Source organism: Elephantulus edwardii, unplaced genomic scaffold (genome assembly GCF_000299155.1).
Source record: "Elephantulus edwardii isolate Elephantulus edwardi_28Jun2011 unplaced genomic scaffold, EleEdw1.0 scaffold00015, whole genome shotgun sequence".
Classification (NCBI taxonomy): domain Eukaryota; kingdom Metazoa; phylum Chordata; class Mammalia; order Macroscelidea; family Macroscelididae; genus Elephantulus; species Elephantulus edwardii.
The window spans coordinates 6,352,176-6,375,403 of NW_006399765.1; the positions used below are offsets into that span (position 1 = coordinate 6,352,176).

A 23,228-nucleotide genomic window follows, 5' to 3' on the forward strand; every position below is an offset into this window, starting at 1 on the left:
AAGTACGGCCTCAGGGCATCAGGAAGAAAGCAAGGTCCAATAGGCCACCAGGTAGTCTTGGGCCCTAAGAGAGAAGCAGCCTGTCCGGGTCACACAGCAGGGGCAGCGCCTAAGCCTCAAGTCCAATTCTGCCTTGAAGGTCAAAGCAACATATGCTAGAATACACTGATCGATTATCAGAAAGCAGGTGGACAAGTTTCTGATCCCATGGGCTGAGCGCCCCTCTGCCAGCTGGTCGAAGAGGAGGCTGGGTCCTGGGGTCTTGCTTTTCAAGCCTCGATGCTGAGCTGGACAATCCAGAAAGCTCTAGAAGCAGGCAGGGTCCTTGGCCTGTGCAAGTCAGACTCGGTTATTATTCATAATCCACCAGGAGGCTGTGGATCAAAGGTTGAGGGTCAGGGTCAGCAAGAACCCACTGCCCAATCCCGGGTCCCAGGACTGAGGGGAAGGAGGGGCCAAGCGCACCTGGGAAGAACACTGTGGTGAGGGTGTCCGGAGCCTGCAGGTGGTCAATGAGGATGCGCTGGAAGGCCTTGCTACAGGCTGACTGCTGGTGCCTGGGGAGGGTCGGGGGGTGCAGGGACAGACTGAAGCCAGGTGCCTGGACCAGGATCATGGAGCAAAGAGCTTCCTGCTCCCACCCCAGCCCTTTCTCATCCTGACTCCAAGCTTCAGTTTCCTCCTCTGAGAAACAGGGACAAGAGTGTATGGATTCACTAATAGAACACACTCAAGGTGCTTGGCATAGGGCACAGCACATACTGACAGCAGTGAACATTTGTTGGGTGCCTGCTGTGTACCTGCTACTGTGTTCAGTCAGCTCACTGAGCCCACAAGAGGAACAGGATCCCCTCAGCTGTGCAAAGGAGGGCATGGAAGCTCAGATTGGGTAACTCACCTGAAGTCACAGCCAGTGAGTGAGAGGGCAGGACTTGATCCCTGTCTGTCCGACCCAAGGCCCACACTCAATAAACAATGGCTGTTACAGCATCACGCATACCTTCTCCAGGAGGTCTCATCCCGCCAGAACTCGTACAGAGTGAAGGAGCCATTTTCCTGTGTCTTCTGTGCAGACACACTATGAGGCCAAAGAGGGGGCCAGGCCCAGAGCTGCCACCACCGCTACCCCGGAGGCCCAGACCCAGGGCCTCTTCCCACTTCCCCCTGCCCACCAGCCGCACCCGGCCACCAGCCATTGGGGACTCACTGAAGGCACTGGCTCTGTGCTCCTGTGAAGTCCACATAGCAGCACAGGGCACGATGGAAGTCCTGCAGGGCCGCTTCTGCCACCTGGACCTGCCGCTGGACCATGAGAATGTTCTGGCAAGAGAGGTAACTTGGGCTACTGGGGGCTGCAGGGGACAAGGGCACAGGGCAGGGGACTGCCAGTGTCTCCACCAGGACCCTACCCTCCTCAACCTGCACAATCTTCCCTAGGGTTAGACCCAAGGCCCCTCACCAACATCCCTGACTCCATCATCCTCGCCCCATCTCCAAGGTTACTGCCATGGTCCACTCCCTCTGCAATATGCCACCATCTATATCCACCCCTCCGTGTCTTCCAGCCACAAGGTCCCAGACCAGACTTTCCAAATACAGATGGGGAAACTGATGCCAGAGAGGAGCAATGGCCCCTGCAAGGCCGCAGAGAAAAGAACTGAAGTGCTGAGCGAGCCCAGCCTAGAGAACAAGAGGGAGACCCAGCCTGGAAGGCAAGCATGGACTTTGTGCGTCCTCTGGCCCCAGACACTGGCCTGCACCTCCAGGACTCACCGAGTCAGAGCCTTTGGCTAGCTTCTCTTCGTGCAGGGGCTCCAGCCGAGGGGCCTAGGAGGCACAAAGAACAAGAATTGCAGGACCCCTGGCCTGGGCACAGCACAGGAAGGTGCTCCCATTGGGCATGGACACACAGCCACTCACCTTGCACTCGAGCTGGTCGATGAGCTCCTGCAGACGGTTGACCTGGAGCCGCCACTGCGTCTCGGCCTCTGAGCTCCGCCCTGGGATAGGAGCCCACAGAAGGAGTCAGGCATGAAGCCTCAGGGTGGAAGGCCTCTCAGGATGAACTGGGGGAGGAACACAGAAGGGGCACTAGGAACAGAGGAGAGGCCCACCCAGATGCTCCTGAGCCAGGCCTCACCTGTGTCAGAGGAGCCAGACCAAGTGGGTGATCGGCTGATGCTCCTCAGGGCCTTCCGCCCTGCCCGGCGGCTGCCCCAAGGCCTGCTCTGCACCTCCACACTCTCTTCATCCAGCCTAGGGGAGGAGGGAGTCAATCTACTGTCCCCAGACCCATGAGGTGAAGAACTAGAGGCCCATGACAGGACCAGGGCCCAAAGCCAGACACCATCTGTCACTCCCTGTGGCCTTCCTGCCCAAGACACTGGGTTCTAAGACCCTGGAACTATGAAATATGGCTAAGACTGAGGGAACTTGGAATACAGAGAACTTGGGACAATGAACATTCACTTCTGGACCTTGGGGTTGGGGGGGCCCTTCACACACCTCGGGCCACGGGCCTGGGCCTCCAGGGTCTCAGATGCTCCCTCCAGAGAGTTCTGCAGGGCTTGTAACTGGCTCACTGTCTCCCGAAGCAAGAAGCGTGTCACAAACTGGTCCACCTTGGAGGCCTGCTCGTACTCCTGGGGGGGCAGAGGAAACATGGTCCATGTCACACCCCAGGGCGGCCTGGAGAGGGTTTGGACTCTGGGAGGAGGGGATGGGAGAGAAGGAGCGAGGAAAGATGGGACCCCTCCTTTTCTAAGCCTGACCCCTGCTACTGGGGGAACGCCCCAACCCTGTCCTCTCGCCCATCTTCAGGGACTGCCACAGCCTGAGAACTCCAGGCTAGAGCTCAGCTAGGCTTAGAAGGGGGTTGGGTCACACAGGATCCAAAGGCCAATTCTGATAGACAATACAAATGATAATGTGATCTGGCCTCATACACACTAGCAAGCCTCAGATTTACGTCTGTATGTTCACTCATTCATTCATTCACAAGACAAACAAGAGAGTACCTTGAGCCACCATCCTCGCACAGAAACACCAACCTACATGACCAGCCCCTCCCAAGGCAGGCAGCGGGGCAAGGAAACCCAGAAGTGCCACATCCATCTTGGATGTTTCAGAAACTCCCCAACTCTCCTTCTGCCTCAGTTTCCTCAATTGTAAAATGATGTTAATACCCATATCACTGAGCTGTTGAGAGAGTCCGGCAAGTTAATCCCTACAGAGGACTCAGCCCTGTGCCTGGCACACACATTGTGAGCTTTTTATTGTCAAACATAATACTAAAAAGAAACACACACACGGTCTGCCGTCCTAGGCTACATCTCTCTACAAAGGGTCCCAGAGGCACCATCCACCAGTGTCTTCATCACCTCACCTGCTGCCTGTGACTTGCCTCTGCTTCAGTCCTCAGATGGGCCCTCCGAGGCCCAGCTTGTAAGCAGGCACGCACAGAGGCTGCCCTCTCTTTCCCAGAAGAGCCAGAGGTTTCTGTTCCAGCTCCAGACTTTCTGGCTGTGCTCTGAGCTCTCTGAAATCCTTCCAATAAATTCCCCCTTTTTTGGCACTTATGATGACTGATCAGTTTCTGTTGCTTGCACTCAAAGAACCTACTTGACATACAGCCCCATTCTGTGTCAGGCACTGTTCCAAGTCTGTGATGGTTACGTGCCATTGGGTCTATGACAACTCACAGTAACCCTATGAACAATAAATCAGAACCCTACCCTGTTGTGTCATCCTCATCATCTCTGATATTTGCAAGCCCATTATTATAATCATTGTGCCAATCTATCTTGTTGAATGTCTTCCTCTCTCTCACTGACATTTCACCTTTCCCCACATGGTGTCTTCTTCCAAGGATTAGCCTTTCCTGGTAACACACCCACAGTATGTGAGATGAAGCTCCAACGTCCTTGCCTCTAAGGAGCACTCTGGTTGCACCTCCTTGAATACAGACGTGTTTGTTCTTTTTGGCAGTCTTCAATACTCCTCTCCAACAGCACAATTCAAAAGCATCACTTATGTCTTCTGTATTTATTTATTTATTTATTTATTGTCTAGCTTTCAGATACATTGGAAGCAAATAAAAAAAAAATCCATGGCTTGGATCAGGCACACCTTTGTCTTAAACTGACATCATTGCTCTTTGGCACTTTGGAAAGGTCCTTCACTACAGATTTTTTTCACAACAATGTGTCTTTTGACCTCTTAACTATTCCAGGTAGAAGCTCACTTATCCTTCATAACAACGTATTCAACTCATTGCTGTGGAGTCGGAACTGACTCATAGCTGACCCTCCACTGGATTTCCAAGAAGGTAATGGCACAGGCTAGGGTGCTCCTTAAGGCAAGGAAGTTTCGTGTTTCATACTTTGGATATGTAGCTAGGTTAGGCTATTTCTTGGAAAGGGACATCATGCTTGGAAAGATGAAAGGTCAGCGAACGAGAGGAAGACACTGTTACTTTAGCAACAGATTCTAATGTCTCAGAGATGGAGAGGATGGCACAGGACAGGTTTCAGGCTGCCTGTTCTTAGGGTCGCAATGAGTAGTTCTTGACTTGATTGCACCTAACAATAACAACAAATAGCACACGAGATTGCCCCTCTTTTCCCTTTGATGTTGTTGGTAGATTTGAACCACCAGAGCACGATCTTTGAGACATCAACACAACTCCCTACAGATTACCCCACTAGAGTGCCCTTACCAACTTATCAGAACTATCAAGAAAAAGCCAAATCCATTGCTGTCAAGTCTATTCTAACTCAGTGATCGCCAGGTTTCCAAGACTTTAAACTTTATCAGAGGAGACCTATCAAAAATTGCATCTTACTTAGATCCACAATTAACACCCTTGGTATCAGCAATGAGGAAATAAGGAGACACAGTGCATTGGGAAAGTCTGCAGTTAGGGATCTTTCCAAATTATTGAGGAGTAATAATATCAGTTTGAGGACTAAGGTGCATTTGATTCAGGCTGTGGTTTTTCTGATCATTTGTTACGCATCTGAGAGCTGGATAATGAATAGGAATGACAGAAGAACTGAAGCCTTTGAGCTGTGGTGTTGGAGAAGAGCACTGGACATCGCATGGATGATCAAAAGAACAAAAAAATGTATTGGAGAGGGAGCAGCCAGAGTGCTCTTTGAACCAGGATAATGAGGCTTTGCCTCACATACTTGGGGCATGTTGTTAGGAGGGGCTATCCCTTGGAAAGGGACATGATGCTTGGAAAGGTGGAAGGTCAATGAAGGAGAAGAAGATCCTTGACCAGGTGGAATGACACAGTGACTGCTGCAATGGGTTCTTGTGTGTCAAGAAATGTGAAGATGGCACAGGATAGGACAGGGTTCAGATCTGTTGTTCATAAGGTCACAATGAGTCGTACTTAACTCGACCTAACCACCACCTTTCTAATAGCAGGATGACATGATCAATACACAGTACACCACCCCAGTTCCAGCAGTGACCCTACTTTGCATATGAAGACACTGACAACTACAGACTACAAGCTTTTATCAGCCAAAGTCAGATAGTATGTGACCACACATAACCAGGACTCAAAGACTCATATTTCTACTCACTGCTAATAGGCATCACCTCATTTAAGAATCACTGTTGTTGTGTGCCATCGAGTCAGAACCGACTCAAGTTTTCAGAGGCAGTAAATTGGATGGGAGGAGACTGCCCATCTTTCTTTTTTTAATTTTATTTTTATTATGTATGTGTGTGTGTGTGTATACCATCAAATCAGATTTGACTGGTACAGGAGGAGATTTTTCCTCCTCCAGCAAAGGATCTGGTGGATTTGAACTGCTAATTTCTGGGATTGCAGTGCAGCTTCTTGCCACTAGGCCACCAGAGCTCGCTTGCCCATCCTTCTTTCATGGAGCAGCTGGTGGATCTGAACTGCATCCTTTTTTTTCATTTTTTTAATTATTATTATTTTTGTATGTGTACTGTCAAATAGGATCTGATTGGGACAGGAAGAGATTGTCCTTCCTTCTCCAGCAGAGCATTTGGTGGATTCAAACTGCTCACCTCTGGGATTGCAGTGCAGCTTCTTGCCACAGAGCTCTCCTGAATCGCATCCTTTTAAGGTTACAGCGCAGCTTCTTACTACTAGGCCCATAGAGCTCTCTTTATAATCACTAAGCCAGGAGCTCTGGTCGTCTAGTTGTACCTTAACACTGTAATTCCAAAGGCATGCAGTTCAAATCCACCAGCTGCTTTGTGGGAGAAGGGTAGGTGATCTCTCATTCAATTTATTGCCTCTGAAAACCTGCTGGAGGGTCAGCTATGAGTCAGTTCCAATTTGACAAAACACAGAAGGCCTGGAGAAGTCCCAGGCAGCAGATAGTTGAACTTCACCTGTGAATTCTGAAAGGCGGAGCTCAGAACTTGAAGCTAATAAGGTCAACCTATGAAGTCACAATGTGGCCTTACTGAGGCAAGGCAGAGCCTTGGCCAGAAGGCAGGGGACAGGTAGTGTAGGCAGGGGCCCACAGTGGTCACTGGTGCAGCCATGGGAAACAACTATTCTCACAAGGCAACCAAGGGGTCCAAGCGGGCCCACAAGGAGAAGCCAGGTGAGGTGGAGAAGCCACCAAATGTGGAGAAGCCACCTGGTGTGGACAAGGCCCAGCAGACGCAGCAGTTCCGCACCCACTCCAAGCAGAAGAAGTCTAGAGTAAGTGCCAGTGGGCGGAAGGAAGGAACGCTGGGGATGTAGGCTTCAGGGGCAGAAATCTTAAGGTTCTTTATCAAGTGAGCGTCCCAGGCAGGAGTCTTTACGAGAGTATGGATGGGGTCCCAGATGTTCAGAAGGGAAGGCAGGGATCTCAGGCACCAAGAGGGGGACAAGACTTGGGATCCCAGCACAGGGAGAATTCTCCCAGCCTAAGCTGGTACCATTAGGGTCCTCCTCTCCAAGCTATGTGACCCCTCTTCCGGGGGGCAAGTGGGTGAAAAATCCAGACTGGGAGGTAGGCAGGATCCTTCCAATAAACGTGGACGGAGAGGAGTCTTAGGAGGTAGATTTGGAGCGGACCAGGGTCTGGGGGTGCAGATTCCCTGTGTCAATATGGGGAGGCCGGGCTTTTCGACCAGGGTCTGGGGGTGCAGATTCCCTGTGTCAATATGGGGAGGCCGGGCTTTTCCACGGCCCGGAACAAAAAAGTGTGCCGTGGATCTCCGGCCCATGGAAAGAACCTGGGAGCAAAAACCCAAGTGAGGGTCAGGGTGAGTACTGGGTAGGCCACAAGCATATTCTTTCGCCTTCCTTTCTCCACCTACCTCCCCTAACACATCCTCATCTCCCCCAGACCAAGATCGTGCTGCTTTTCCCCCTGGGAAAGAGACATCCGTCCACCAGAGCGGCTGCAGGCTACCGCTCACGGGCCACGCGAGTAGGGGAAGGTGCGAACGGCCCTCTGGAAGGCATGCCGGGGTCATCGTCCACGATGCGAGGAGCAGGCGACAGCGCGGAGCGGCGCGACAACTGCGCGAGGAGCGACGCCCAGCGCGCGCTAGAGCTGAAGATAGTTTTCCTGCTGCTGCTGGACGCGCGGCCGCAGGAAGAAGAGCCCCGCGCGGCGGGCGGAGCCGGCGACGGAGCCGAGGGCGGGGCCCGCGCAGGAAACGGGCCCAGCGCAGGGAGCGGGGCCGGACCCTTCAAGGCCTCGCAGAGTTGGCAGCGGCTGTCCGACCACCTGTTGGCCAAGATCAAGGTCGAGTGTGAGGCCAGAGTGGAAGAGGAGCTTCTGCAGCAGCCACGCTGTCCGCGCCAGCATTCCTGAGCACCTGGCTGACTCCCAAGCCCCGAAAGCGGCCCAATAAAGTGTGCACAGCAACTCTGGCTCTTGTGAACTCTGTCTGAGGCATCAGGAGAGGGAAGAGAGGGGAAGACTGAGGGGAAGTACTGAAACCCAGCACGAAACCTGGATGAACTGGATCATTAGAGCTAAGACTACATTTTCCTTCTCCCTTGTGTATGGCCCTAGGGTGAGGAAACGCCCATGGAGGATGGAGGAAGTGGTTTCCTCTCCCCAGAAACAGGTCAGATCCTTCAAGGTCTTCAGGACTCACGATTTGGGTAAACCCAGTTCTGGCCATGCTAGGCGATGTGCTGCTTCCAGCAAATGGCTGGCCATTCCCAAGATTTTGGTGGAGGAAGTAAGGTGGTCAGCTGAACTGAAGGTGGACAGCACCAGAGGAGAGGCCCAGGGCCCTAGGCTCACACCCCTTCACCCTTAATCTAGTCTATTGGTAAGCTCCAGGAGTCTCAACACCTGTCCCTAAATCTACTGTGTTCTAGCCTCTCCTTCAACATAGCTAAAGATTCCTTCAAAACCACTTCCTCATTGCCCACTGACCCAAATCTACTCCTAGAATGTGAAGACTCAGTTTTCATCATAATTTCTAGTGACTGCCACCTTCACCCCCTGGTCTGCCTACATTGCCACTCGTGGTCTCTTGCACAAGGCTCATCTCTCTAAATCATAAGCTGCCTGGCCTGCTTTCTGCGGGCAGACTTCAGTGCTGCCCCAGCCCTGCCACATCAGCAGCCTTCTTTCCCATACGTTGGCCACCAGCCTCAGGATGACAGCATCTTTGGTAGCAAATGAAACAGGAAAAGGTCCTAACCTACTGCAGCGAGGAGATCAGCTTCTACTGAAAAAAGCCTTTCATCATTCAACGTTAACATCTCCTCCAGATAAGCTACACCAGGCTGGAGACTGTCAGTCAGCACCTCCTCTACTTTTTGTGAGAACTGACTCTCAAGGCAACCATGATGTTCACTGTGGCCATGCCTCCTAGCTTTATGTGGCTGACCTAAGCCTGTTCAATCAGCCCCTTATCTGGGATTGTAATTCAAAAGTTGTAAGAGGGCATGAATATCCACAAACTCAAACTAATCTCTAGAAGAAAAAGACAGAGCATATCCTGGGTTCCCTATAGTGCTGTGGTCAATTCCTGAGATCTGACTTCACCTTTACCCTAGGTATCCATACAATGTACAAACCTCACTGCCACCCAGTCAGCTCTGACTCCTTCAGTAATCCTCTATCCAAGGCTGTAGAGCTTTCTGGGAGACTGCTGCTTTATCTCCCAAGGAGTGGCTGGTGGGCTTGCACTACCAACCTTCTGGTTAGCAACCCAACATTGCCACTACCCTACTACTCCTTTATAAAATGTGATCAGATGCCAATGAATTGACTATGACCTATAATGGCCCTTCCTATACATGACAGACTGAAACCTTGCCCTATCCTGAGCATCCTCACCATCTCAGCCATGCTTAACCCCACTGTTGCCACCACTGTGTCAATGCTTCCCCTTTGGAGTTCCTTTTTACTGACCCTCTACTTTCCCCAGTACGATATTCTTTTCTAATTACTGAGACATATTGACAATAGGCTCGGGATTGCACAGTGAGTGAGCTGCAAACTCAGATCCCACATGTGAAGTTATAAAGTTTTAAGTAGATTGCTTGGCCCTTGCAAACCGAGTAAACAGAGCTGAGAGTGGTGTTAGAGCTATAATCAAAAGGTTTCGCTTCAATATTGAGAAGAGACAAGTCATATATATCCGGCCAGAGCACATAGGATGACTAAAAATGTACTGAAGAAGGAATGAAATTGGATTTGATGAACAGCTGAATGCTACCATCACTACCTTTGACCTGAGATAAGAGGGAAGATGGATCCAGGGAACTCTCATGAGGGAGGGGCCTGCGGAAACAGAACCAGGGCTGAGGTCACAATGAATCCAATATAAATTCTTCCTTCTCTGTTCTTCCCACCGCCAACCAAGACGCCAAACCCAAGTGAAAGGCGTCAAGACGTCATTTGGAGGTTCAGGTTTGACGAGACTCCTGGGTCCCCCAAAGAGGGATGCACAGGCATAAGACAGTGCCACATATCTGTAGGGGGTCTGTCTGTCCTCTCACCAGGCACTTCAGCAGAAGCTGAGCGGGCAGCAGCAAGACCTGAAAGAGGGGACAGATATACAGCAGGTACCTTGAAAGGCGGGCCTTGAACCTTGGGGCGGAGTCACAGAGGCTGAAAAAGGCCCTAGGACGAGATAGAAGTAAGAAGAGGGGGAGTCTCAAGATCAAAAGACAGAGTCCAGGACTTGGGCCCATTAGGCAGAGCCACAAATTAACGAGGTGGAACCTTGTGCTGAGCCAGCAGAGGTAGTCTCAGGAAAAGCAGGGGCCTAAGGGGCGTGGTTTCACACCAGGGGGCGTGGTCTAAACCTGCCCTGAGGGCGGGGCCTCTCCCTTGCGAAGCTGCATCCGCCACGAGGCGGAGCCGCTCAACAAGGTGGCGTCTGCGGCCCGCAGCCGCTGCTCGCGCGGCCGGACCCCGCTAGGCCGCATCGCGGTGGTGGTGGACCAGGGCTCCGGCTTCACCAAGGTGGGCTTCGCGGGCGAGCACCAGCCCCGCCTGATGCTGAAGAGCTCCAGCCTGGTGCCCAGCTGGGACCGGCCGGTGCTGCCCGGCGCGCCCGGCTGCGAGCTGGCGGGGGGCGTGGCACGGGCTCACCCCATCAAGCACGGCGTGGTGGTCGACTGGGAGGCGCTGGAGGGCCTGTGGGAGCGCCTGCTTGTGGGCGCCCTCCATGTGTGCCCAAAACAGTGGCCCGTGCTGGTGAGCGACTCGCCATCAGCGCCGCCCGAGGGTCGCGAGAAGGTGGCCGAATTGCTGTTCGAAACCCTTGAGGTGCCTGCCTGCCACATGGCCTCCACCGCACTGTTAGCGCTTTGCTCTACCGGCGCGCTCAGCGGGCTGGCCGTGGAGGCCGGCGCGGGCGTGTGCCACGCCACCCCCGTCTACGCGGGCCACTCCTGGCAGGAAGCCACCTACCGACTGGAAGTGGCTGGCACTGCTCTGTCTCGCTACTTGCGGGACCTGATAGTCGCGGCGTGTCCGGACCTCGGGCTGCAGACCCTGCCTCGCAAGACCATCACGCAGCTCAAGAAGCGCTACTGCTATGTGTCCCTGGACTTTAATGGTGACCTCTGTAACCCTGCCCGCCACCAGCCAGTCAGCTGCTTCTTAAGCAACGGCTGCTCCATCAACCTCAGCAGGGAACGCTTCCTCTGCCCTGAGCCTATCTTCCAGCCAAGTCTGCTGGGCCACAATGAGCCAGGGCTGCCCGCACTAGCCTTCCGGGCACTGCAGAAGATGCCCACAGCACTGCGAAAACGGCTGGCCAACACCGTGGTACTGGCCGGTGGCTCCACACTTTTCCCTGGCTTCATTGAACGCCTAGACATGGAACTGGAGGCTCAGTGCCGGCGGCATGGCTATGGAGCATTGAAGCCACAGCTAGTGGCCAAGCCAGGGCGTGGCACAGCCGTGTGGACAGGTGGCTCCATGGTGGCCTCACTGAACTCCTTCCGGTGCCACTGGATGACCCGGGCCATGTACCAGGAGTGTGGGGCCAAGCTTGTGCACAAAGTGTTCAACTGAGTCACACTGGACTTAAGGGGGCAGAGCTCTGAGAAAGCACTGCAGGGCAGTCAGTGCCAGATAAAGAATCTTATTAAGAGTTTGGAGCTGGCAGTCATGGTGTGGTGATGGAGTACCTCAGCTCCTCTCGGGTTCAGGGGGAGGCAGGCAGGGTTTCTCTACATCAATCTTCAGTTTGAATGCTCCCTAACTAGTGCCACTTTAGAGAACACCAGTCCAGCCACCTACTTCCAGGGCCCTGTTTCTATGACAACAATTAAGGCAGTGCCCACACTCGTGTCCAGACCACAGATATGGATTCTGGCCTTGCATCACACACATCTTCTCATCCTGTACCCTTTGGAAAGCCACACCAGGCCCCAAGGGGGGGGGGGTGACCCTTTTGAAAAGTGACTACATCTCAGTGTAAGCAATCACAAGGTGGAAGCCCTGCCCCCAGCTTTGTACTCAGGTGACTGCCCATTCTTTGTGGGGTTTCAGTTTACCACTCTAAAATGTGGAGTCAGGCTGCTCCCTGATACCTCTCATGAGAGATCAGAGGTAGAGGGAAGTAGAGACTTTTCTTAAAAGGAACATGCGGAGGGAGGGGCAGCTCCTGGTTCAGTGAAGTAGCCACCCGAGGGTCTGAAGCCCTATTTATGTTTGTCACATGCATGTCCACAAACATGTGAGTACACATGTGCTTGCCTATTCACGTGTGTCCTCAGGCAAACCCCCTCCCACTAGACTCAGCATGGGCGTGTGGATTTGTGTGAGCAGGATACCCCATCCCACTTCTGGGTACAAAATTGACACTCCACAAAAATATGGCCAGGAATAAAAACAGCAGCAGTAAAAAAAACAAACAAACAAAAAAAAAACACAAACCAACAACAACAAAAAAACAGCAGCAGTAACTCCAGATATTAAAGTGCCTCCTATATATATGCCCAGCACTGCTCTGTGTGCTGGGAGTAGAGCAAAGGATAAAGCAGACAAAATACCCTGCCTTCATTCTCATTTAAATGTCACAAGTATCTGGTGGCCTAGTAGCAAGAGGCTGCACTGCAATCCCAAAGGCACAGGGTGCGAATTCACCAGTTGCTCCATGGGAGAATGATGGGCAATCTCCTCCTGTGCAATAAATTGCCTCTGAAAACCCACCAGAGGTCAGCTATGGGTCAGTTCCAACTCAACAGTACATCACACACACACACACACACACACAAACACAGACAGACACGCACACACACACATGGTTTTATTACTATCCCCAGTTTACAGATGAAGAACTTGAGGCCTAAAGAGGTAAAGTTGTACAGCCAAGGAGGCAGGATTTGAATTTAAGCCTCCAGCTCCACAGTCCTGTGCCACAAAAGTAGAAGCTCCCAAAGCATGGCAGACAGCCCTGACCTCTCTCAGGGGTTCCCACCATCCACTTACCATTTTGGTAGTGTCCATAGCAGTGAGCACTGCTCGGTTCAATGACTCTAATGCGGCCAGCACAGGCCGGTAGACCCCCAGGTGTTCTGAGAAGTAGTCTGTGGGCAAAGGAGATTCTCATGGGTTCCTTGGTTCCACCTCCCACCTATCCACCTATCCATCCCAGAAGCACTGATTATGGCTACCTGAAGTCCTGGTTCAGCCTGTACTCAGCAGGCAACCAGTCCCATCTCCTGAGCACACACTGTCCCATCAGGAGACCTAGCCACATGCCCCACTGCACACCCAAGGGCCAGGAGACAAGAGCTGCTGCAGGCCTACTCACCACACAGTTTCTCTGTTTCCAAGTTGCTGTAAAGAAAAGAAAAAGTGCCCTTCAGACTCAGACTTGGGCCTGGTGAGTTGGGCTTAGAGGCTAACAAGTCCACCTCCCTCCACCCAACAAGGAGGTGACTCTGCTTGCATTCCAGGTAAAACTGCTCAGTGCACAGGAGGCCTCAGGACCAAGAGGTTGAGGAATAGCCCCATCAAACTTTCTCTAAGACTCAGACTTACTTCCAGCCCCCAGGGAAACCCCAGACAAAAGAAAGAAGAGTAGTCCGAGCTTTGAAGGAGATACCAAGTCTAGGCAAATCCTGGGGAGTCAGGGGGTATTAATATGTAAGTTAGGAAGGACTTCCTAGAGAAGGTACCCAAAAGAAGTCTTGAAGGATGACAAATATGACTTGAGTTTCTGGCTGAGGTGGGCTGAGTACTGTAGACAAAAGCCCCAGCCCAAGTTTCTGAAAAGAAGAGGGTACAGGAACTTAAACAATGGCCTAGAGAGCCTAGAATTTCTCCCACGTGGGTGGAGAAGGGGGAGGGGAAGCTGTCGGCCTATGCACCCTTCATGAAGAAATGGGTGGGCGCGTGCACGCTCCTGCTGCCGCACGTAGATGTGGAATCACCAGTGGGGAGTGTGTGTTCCCGCACCTGCATCTATGGGTGGAAGCAGACGGGGCCCCAGCTGTCCCCAGGCACCCTCTGGTCCCTGCGTGAAGCGGGAAAGGGGGGTGCCTGGGACTCAGCCATGGGTGGTGACTCAGGCCTAGCTATTTTGGGGTCCCAGCTGGAAGCAGTGTGGTGGGCAAGGCTGGAGCCAGGGAGGGGATGGGTGGGCGAGGAAATCTGGCACTGAGCCCCAGTACCGTCTCCGTGCCCCCACCAACCCACTCCTGTCCTTGATAAGGAACCAAGACGACAGGGGACACAGTGGGACTCAGACCACCTGCCTCACATCCACCAGCAGCTCCCGTCCCCCCTCACACTCACTCAGTTGGATTCCCATCGATGCCGCTGAACAGTTCCTGCAGCTCCTCTGTGCTGAGAACTCCATCAGCAAAGTAATTCTGGAATTCCTCAAAGGACAGTTTACCATCATCTGGGGTGGGAGGGAGGTGCAGAGCTGAGTCACTACCCCGGTCCTTGTCTGCACCCCTGCCACCAGAGCCAGGCCCTCCAAAGGCTTTGTGACATCTCATAATGACCCAACTAGCGGGGATGTGATTCTGATCTCTCCAGGTATCTTGTTATTGGGGACAAAAAGAAGGCAGCAGGGCCCACCTGGTATTAGGTAGAAACTCAATAAATTTGTCACAGTAAAAATGAATGAACACCTGGGACATGGTCAGAGTAGGCAGGGTTTGATATGTCTTGGAGAAAATGCAAGCAGAGAAGCTTTGGAAGCAAAGATGGGGACGCTTTGTCTTACATACTTTGGACATGTTAGGAGGGACATGATGCTTAGAAAATGTGAGGGCTGGCAAAAGGGAGGAAGACCCTCAACCAGATACACTGACACAGTGACTGCAGCAATGAATGGACTCAAGTATTTCAAAAATTAGGAGAATGGCACAGAACAGGACCAAGTTCTTATCTGTTGTTCACAGAGACAACAACATGAGGACTTGGGGGTGAGTCACTGGCCCATATACTGGCCAGTCGCACTTCAGGGAGGCTGTAGACTGTCACAGGGAAGCACATGAGATCTTCCTAATCACGGAGTCTCTGTAAGAAACAGCAGGCTGGCTCAAGAGGTAGTGAGCTCCCCATCACATGTGAGCAGAAGCTGAACAACTTGAGTGGCATTAGGGATTGAACTGTGTTATTTAAAAATAGGTGTTGTCAATCATAACTCCTTTTGCCATGGGTTATATAGGTATATGTCCACTAATGCCCACCATGTATTCAGAGAAATAGAACGTTATGTGATTTGGCCATTGTGTGAACACCATATTAAAACTTTATGAAAGCCTGCAGGAGTCTGGGATGCTGCTGAAGCTGCTGAGGAGCTGGTGGGAGGCAGGCTGGAGGACAGTAATAGTGGCAGCAATAAGAGCAGCAAGGAGTAGCAATGGCTGAGAAGGTGGAGGCGGGAGCAGAGAGAGAGAAAGAAAGCAATCCGGGAGGGAGCAGACTGTGCTCAGCCCCACCACCTTCACCGCCTGCCCACAGGACAAAATCAGAAAGCCTGCACTCAGAACCAGGTCCTCTGCCCCTCTGCCTATATTCTACCCATGCTTCCATGCTGCGAGGTCTGCAAAAACCAGCACAGTTACCATTAAGTGTAGATTCCAACTCATATGGACCTTATCAGACAAAGCAGAACTCAGGTTTCAAAGAAGAGGGTGAAACCAGGCTGTTCCTTGGAGGCAAGGATTCTGAAGCTCTGTCTGACAGGGACATCATGCTTGGGCGGGTTGAGGGACAGAGAAAGAGAGGAAGACCCTGGACTAACTTAGTGACTGGGGTAGTGGGGTGGGTGTGTTGGAGAGATGAGGTTACCACAGGATAGAGTAAGGTTCAAAGCTGTTATACATATGGTCGCTATGAGTCAACAGCACTTAACAATCTTTCACAGAGGCATATCACTACATCCCTCTCCTATTTAAAAACATCAAACGCAAAAAACTCATTGCTGTCAAGTCACAAACTGGCTCAGAGCTGACCCTCCAGCAGGTTTCTACCAGAGGAGACGGCCCATCTCTCTCTCCCAAAGAGCTACTAGCAGATCTAAACTGAGCTGCCTTACAGATGCTGCCACCAGAGGTCCCTCTTAAAGCATCAGGGGGTAAAAATAAACTTTCCCCTTAAAAACAAAAAACAAAACCTAATGAGACCAAATTGATATGCAGTCAGTTTGCCCAGAGTGACTTTAAACTACGCATATTTGTAATCTCATTTGGGAATGAGTTGTCTTTGTTGTGTTAATAAGGCAGGCTGATGTAGTGTGTGTGTGTCAGTTGCTTTTGATACATAAAGAGATTTAAACAAGCAAGCAAGCAGAAACGAGGGAAGATTGAGGCCAAGCCACATGAAGCTCTCTAAGGGATTGGGAGACAAGCTGAAGAGACAAGGACCTTCCTCCAGCTCCCCTAGGTGCTAAATTAAGATTTCAAGCCTCATCAGAGATGAGAGGATTGCACAGGATAGGGCAAGGTTATTTGTAGGGTCCCTGAGTCATAGTTGAGCTGAGGGCATCTAACAATAGCTTCCTAAACTCTTAAAAAAATTAACTTGTTTGTTAAAAGCCACCCATTTAGGGGAGCTCTGGTGGCCTAGTGGCAAGAAACTGCACTGCAATCCCACAGGAACACGGTTCGAATCCACCAGACACTCTGCCTGAGAAGGAGGCGCAATATCCTCCTGTACCAGTCAGATCTGATTTGACGGTACACGCACACAAAATAAAAAAATAAAAAAAAGCCACCCATTGGTATTTCTTTTCCAGAAGCACCAGACAACTAAGACCAGAGGGCTAGTCAAAGATCCAGAAAAATTTACCTGAAGGATGTCGCTAAGCAGATGAAGACAGGCAGAGCTGGGTTGGGAGGAAGGGTCTGAGCATAACCAGAGAGACAAGGACCTTCCTCCAGAACCCCAAGAGTTGGCAGCCTGAATTAAGACTGGCACTTTGATCTAAATGAGATCATGAGAGATGGTACAGATACAGTTTCCTCCGACCTGAAGACACTCCAGGAGAACGAACAAAGAGTATATGACAGGATCTTGTCTCAGGGAGGCTGGAAACCAAAAGAGTGTGAAGACCCCAGATGGAGGGAGCTCAAAGCTGACTCAGGACAGGGTCTCAAATGGCCAGCAGAACTCAGTGTGTGGCTCTCAGTTATCACTAGGCAGAAACCAGATGCTTGTCTCCCTCAGAGCTCCTACATTAGCTTCCAAAACTTTCCCAGACCAGCGTGTGAGGACCTAGGAAATGAGGTACTGACTCCCCAACACTTGGCTATAGGCTACAGTGCTTAATTGTTTTATCCAAGCCTTCCCTCAGTTCAGATAGTGGGTTCATAAAGAGTTACCAAGAAAATGTACAACAATGAATGAATGGAAATCCAAGTTCTCTTTAAACTTTTTTGCATGTTTTGTAACTTTCTTTTTTTTTTCTTTTCTTGTTGTGTACCATCGAATTGGATCCGACTAGCACAGAAAGAGACTGCCCCTCTTTCTCCAGCTAAGCATCTGGTGAATTAGAACAGTGTGCCTTGAGGATTGCAGTGCAGCTTCTTTGCCACTAGGCCACCAGAGCTCCCTTTTTCTACAAACTTTCATTAAAATCTCAATTAAAAATAAAATAAAAAATAAATAGATAGATAGATAGTTACTAAGTTTTCTGCAAAAATCTAAGAGTAAAATTCCCCTTAGGGCTTTTCTCTTATCACCCCATTCTCCCAAGCCCTTCACACAGGCATCTGGCTCACACAGGTCTTGGGTTTAAAGGCTGTGTGACCTCAGACTACTGTTTACCCCTCTGAGGACAACTCGTGCTCATGAATATGTAGAATATCACTGCCCAGGGCACTACAAGAAGCCTCCCCATTTTCAAACACTGGTCAAACCATTTTCCTCCCAGCTTCATCCAGCCAAACTTAGCTCAACACACTTCTTGTGGGAATGATGTCTTGATTGATTCTCCTGATTTGGGTCTACCTAAGATTTGGGAAGATCTAGTCTAGTTGGTGCCTCCTAATCCCCCAACCTTACTCCCTGAAGTCCCACATTACTCACCATTCTTGTCTGCTCTTCGGAAAACCTGGGGGGGGGGTGAATAAAAAGGTATGGGTGGAGCCAGGGTGACAAGAAGCCACAGCCAACCCAACAGGGCCACAGCTGCCCCCCCCCCTTTGCCAGTCCTCCAGTTCAGCTTGGTTCCAACCCCCTACGGCTCGGCTCAGCGCTACAGGAGTTTTTCCAGCAGGGAGAAGCAGAGGAAGAGAACACAGCAGGTCCCACTGCTGGATCACTTCTTCAGAGCCTGGCCTTGTAGGGGGTGCTCTGGGCCAGCTCCCTGCACCCCAACTCCTACACTCAGAGTCAGCCAGCATTCTGATGCAGCAGCCCCTGGCAAGATTCCAGCCTGAAGAAAGTGGAGGAGATGGGCCAAGATGCAGCTTAAGGATCCCCAGCACCAGTCTTAGACCTGAACCCTAAACTCTGTTTGTGATCTAGGTGGACCGTGGACCCAGCCCTCTCTGGTTGTTTGCCCTGGATGCTTGGTAGAGATCCTGGCTGGCAGGGCAGTGACTAGTCCTTTCTTGCTGGTTCCTAAGGTTTCCCATTAGCAAGATTAGGAAGCAGCCTGGGGTTAACCCTTCCAGGGCTAGGCCAACTCAGTGGGAGGGTCTTGGGCTGGTGCCTAGGTTTGAGGGGGTATGAGGGCAGCGAAATGCAGGGGTGGACAAACTGCATTTTTAGAGAAGCAAAGAAGAAGGGCAATAGAGGCTGAGACCAAGCAGGGAGAGAGTAAAAATAAACCTGCCTCTTCCAGGAATCAGAGACTCTAAGCAGCCCAGACAAGGAGTTGACCAGCAGGCCACAAGGAGGGCCAGGCCAGAGTGTGGATAGAGAACTTTCCTTGGGCTTCCAGTCCCAAATACCACCATCATTCAGCCACTTTCCTAGGGCCAGCAGGACTCTGGGAGGACGCTAACTCCCAGCAAATGTCTGGTGCAGGAGAGCTATCTGCTGGCTCAGGGTCACATATACAGTGGCCCGCTGTGGCCTGGCTGGGGTAGATGAAGGGACTGGGGAAAAAAGGGTGCAAAGCTGGGGGTGAGGCCACTAAGGTTCACACCCAGTATACCGCTGCCTCCTAACCCCTCAAGCCTTGATTTGCACATCTGAGAAGTGGGAAGGTCAGGTTCTTTTCAGCCAGGAGGACTGTGGTCAGGTTGCTGAGTCACTGGGGGCAGTGGGGAGGGGGCAGGAACCTCTAAGAACGGGAGAATGAGGGAGTCTGGAGGGTACTTAGGGTGAACAAAGTGAGGTGAAGGGCAGGAAGGGAGTCAGGGCATAGACTCAGGCCCCACCACACTGCCCTGGGGTTCTTCGGGGTTACTGCCCACCCCATTATTTGTGAGATGGTCACTTTACAGAGGATGGCTGTGGTCAGCTTTGACTAACTGTGGGACCCACGGTATCTTTGGAGGTTTGAGGTGACTAAGTACGAGATAAGAGACAAGGAGACTCTTCTGCCTCCAGTCCCCCTATCCTATTGCAGCCCAGATTAGGGCTGTCACAGTGCCCCGTCCACCCCAAAACTCCTGTAATCAAATGTTGACAGCACCCACCCCCACTGGCCACGCAGATGAGGTGGAGTAGTGGTTTGGAGCATCAGAGAAAACGGTCAGTTGACAGGAGACAGGGCAAGGAATAGAGAGCAGCAGACACAAAGGAAACGAGATAGGGATACTGGCGACACATGGAAATAGACACTGCCAGGTCAGAGAGCCAAAGACCCAGAGAGAGACCGGGAGAACGTGAGACAGACAGGGACAGGGACTGGGGGGGGGGGGGGGGAATTACAGTGAGAGGCACAAACGGGGACAAGAAGAGACAGTGATGACAGAAAGCCCCAGTGAGACACCGGGGGAGAGCCAGAGACCTGGTGAAGAGAGACAGGTACAGCCCCGTGCCCGCGCCCCACTCACGTCCTGAAACAGCGCGTGTCCGGCGGGCGCGGGAGCAGGGGGCTTCGGGCGCTCGGGAGCGGGGGACCGGAGCAGGCACACGGTGAGCAGCCCCGCGCACGCCATGGCGACGCCACCCGATGCGCTCAGCTTCGCTGCGGCTCCAGGGCTCCAGGCTCTGGACGCGGCGTGGACCTGGGGGGGGGGGGGACCGCCCATCGGCGCCGGCGCGGGCGCCGCAGGCCCCGCCCCTGAGACTCCGCCGACCTCCCCCGACCCGGCTCCCCACCCCGTTGGGCTAGTGCCTGAGGGTATCCCCTCGATCTTGACATCACTGTCAGGAGAATGAGTACAAAGCCCAGCCTTTGTGTGAGTCAGAGCTGCACAATTTCCAACTCCAACACCTTCTATCTTCGCCCTCCAGCCACTTGAACCTCCTGCGGCAGGTGGCCTCGAACTTGGGCTGCCCACTGGTCAGCTTGGGAGTACTCCACAGCCAGGAGTACTGCTCACCCAGGCGGCAGGTTCCTAGGCCGTTACAGGGCAACCTGGCACAATACAGTGCCGCCTTTTGAGTTATACCCACACGTGGTCGGAATCCTCGGCTACAGAAACAGCATCCACCTTATGGGATGTAGTATTATTTGCAGCCCAATGTGTACAGAGAACTGCTCCAGTGCGCTTTTGAGAGAGGATTGCCAGTCCTTTTTCCCCTAGTTGAGTGCTTAACCTTTGCGTCACCCAGGGTCTGCTGCACTGCGTGTGGAGCTTAAATTAAGAATTTAAAAAGAGAAAGGTCCCTTCTCCCAGGTCTATTGAATCTGACTCCCTCTCTTGTCCGTTTAGACCTCCTCCAGTCCACCTTCCACGCAGGAGGCAGAAAGCATGTTTGACACATAGCACACTATTACCATCTGGGGCTCACCAAGAAAGACTCCTTGTGCGCCGTATGAAGCCCAAACTCACTTCGCAGCCTCACTAGCTTCTCACAGGTCCCTCAGCGCCTTAGTATTACTTTTGCTGGTGTCTTTCTGCTTTCTTTTGTTAAATGGGATTTTTTCAAAATTATCTTAACAAGTTTCCAGGAAAGTTGGATTTTCATCCATTATTGCATTTTCCTCCCTCAGTTCACATTTTTTAAAAGTCATTGTTGCATAATTTCCTCCCTTCCCTCTCCCAGTTAACTTTGCTATGCACTTTATTCTGCACTGTTGTCATACAAATAGTGCCTAATCATATAATCCTTTATAAAACCCCCATGTGTTCCAATGCAGTATTATTTATCCTTAGTTTCCTCCAATCCCAATACTGTTTTAGAACAGTGGTGGTCTTCATTATTTGTCCTTTTGTGACTGAAAGTTTACTCAGAATCATGTCCTGCAGGGTCACCCATGTTGTCTATTTTATTCCTTTACAGTGCTGTGTAGTATTCCATTGTGTGACTACCATAGTTTTTCTATCCATTCATCTGTTGACAGGCGCTTGGGTTGCTTCCATCTCTTTGCTACTGAATGCAATACACATGGGTGTGCATTTATCTGGTTGGAAGTGCTGGTTACTGTTTGCTGCTCCATTGAACTTTGCTATCGTTATTTGCATCTGGGAGCTAGGGATTTTGAAAATTTCATGTGGTTGTTTGCCATCTGAATGTCTTCTTTGGTGGTCTATGCATATCCTGCGCCTAGGGTTACCTTTTTCTTGTTGAGGTGCTTGCTGGAGCATTCTATAAATTTTAGAGTCCCTTAGCAGATACCATTACCATATATTTTCCCATGTATGTCTTCCTTTCTTACCCTGAGGGAGAAGTTTTTGATGTGCCTAGGGATTTGATTCTTAGAAGGTCCCATGCATCTATTTTGTTCTCTCCTGGTTGTAGGCAACTTTTTTCCCTTATCCTATAGACTCTGGCTTAAGTAGGGCTTCTGCCAGGGAACCCTCCCTAGTTTTCTCTTAAGTAGCCCTGTGAAGGAAGGAAGCATGCATGAGAGCTGGAAAGTCCCTGACAGAATGAGCCCATTATAAATATTTGCTGCACATTCACAAATGTCTGGGAGGAACATGGCAAATAGATCAGAGTGGCTCTCGGGGACTGGAGGAAGGGAGGGAGTTCTTGACTCTCTGCGCTTCTGAAGCATCCATGACTTTCTATAACTGGATTGCTTTTTAAGTTAGCACAATGACAATGATGAAATGAAATCAAATCAAGCAAGGAAAGGGAGCAAGGGAGAGGAGGGCATTTTCCAGGCAGCCTTGACATCTCCCATCTCAATATGTTCCCAATACACAGCCACAAAAATCCAACCCAAACACCATCAAAATATTTATTAAAACCAAAGCAGGAGGGAACAGAGCTGTTAAGAAGGCAAACAAAAGTGCAGATTGGGGGCAGGGCACAGCAAGAAGTGGAAAGAGGCGCTTAAATTGCCACAGAAGGGGGTCCCATACAGTGGTCTGGGCTGAGGGAGGTCCTCCACTCACCCCTTCTGCCCACTCTGTCAGTGAATGTCCCCCCCACTCACCTTTCCTATCTCACGTCCATCCTGGGGGGCTGCCGGGCCCTGCAGTGGCCCCCCGGCGGAGGAGCCACCCCACCATCCACTCATGGCTGTCAGTCAGTCAGTCTGTCTCCCTCCCTCACTTACCCAATAAATAAATCGCTCAGGCCTCAGCTCCTTCCAGGTGGGGCAAGAGAACAGCTCAAGGACCCCTGTCCTTGCTCAGGGGCATGGAGAATTTGAGGTGCTGGCCCCACTTTCTCCAACCCTTTGCTGGCACCCCAGCCTTGCTAAAGAGGCCTTGATAAATAAATAATGCTCCATTAAAGCTTCGAGTCAGAAAAACCTTTAAGACGACAGAAGTGCTCTTGCTGTCCTGCAAACCAACCGGCAAGGTCTCCTGCCTGGCCTGGTGAACACGCAGGCTTCTGGGGGCAGGCGGACCCCCTGGGCCTCAAGGGGCCCTGGAGCAAGGAGACCAAAAGTGCAGTTAGAGCCCCTATCATGCGCACACACAAACCCAGGCACGCACCAACACGTTCACCTTCATTCCCCGGTACACACACACACACACGCTCTCACATAAATGTGCTTCCCTGGCATTTCTGCCAAAGGTGCACACCACTCTCACCTGCGTACACACCTGCTGGATGTTAGGTGCATGTATGTACATAACACAAACACAGGGTCCTTCCCCACTCCTGGCTTGCAGTTACCAGGCTCCAAAGCCAGAAGCTTCTGGAGGTAGGGGAAACAAACAAAAACCCAAGCCCTCGGCCACTGAGTCGATTTTGAGTCACTGTGACCCTGTGGGACAGAATAGAACAGTCCCATGGGGTTTCCAAGGCCATACACTTTTA

At 51.5% G+C, this 23,228-nt stretch overlaps 2 protein-coding genes across 2 annotated transcripts; one reads left to right on the forward strand and one right to left on the reverse strand.

The window, feature by feature from the left end:
- Positions 1–339: 339 nt before the first annotated feature.
- NECAB3 (N-terminal EF-hand calcium binding protein 3) lies at positions 340–19,999 on the reverse strand. The gene is made up of 13 exons (XM_006881699.1): positions 19,895–19,999; positions 17,973–17,997; positions 14,223–14,331; positions 13,237–13,262; positions 12,912–13,009; positions 2,506–2,642; positions 2,141–2,256; positions 1,921–2,000; positions 1,774–1,827; positions 1,208–1,320; positions 1,001–1,078; positions 466–557; positions 340–374 (listed from the first exon to the last, which is right to left on the reverse strand). Exons 1-13 carry the CDS (start codon positions 19,997–19,999, stop codon positions 340–342), a joined length of 1,068 nt encoding a protein of 355 aa, XP_006881761.1.
- Positions 6,536–7,808, forward strand: LOC102847656. Its single transcript, XM_006881665.1, has 3 exons — positions 6,536–6,700; positions 7,135–7,239; positions 7,335–7,808. Exons 1-3 carry the CDS (start codon positions 6,536–6,538, stop codon positions 7,806–7,808), a joined length of 744 nt encoding a protein of 247 aa, XP_006881727.1.
- Positions 20,000–23,228: the final 3,229 nt, after the last annotated feature.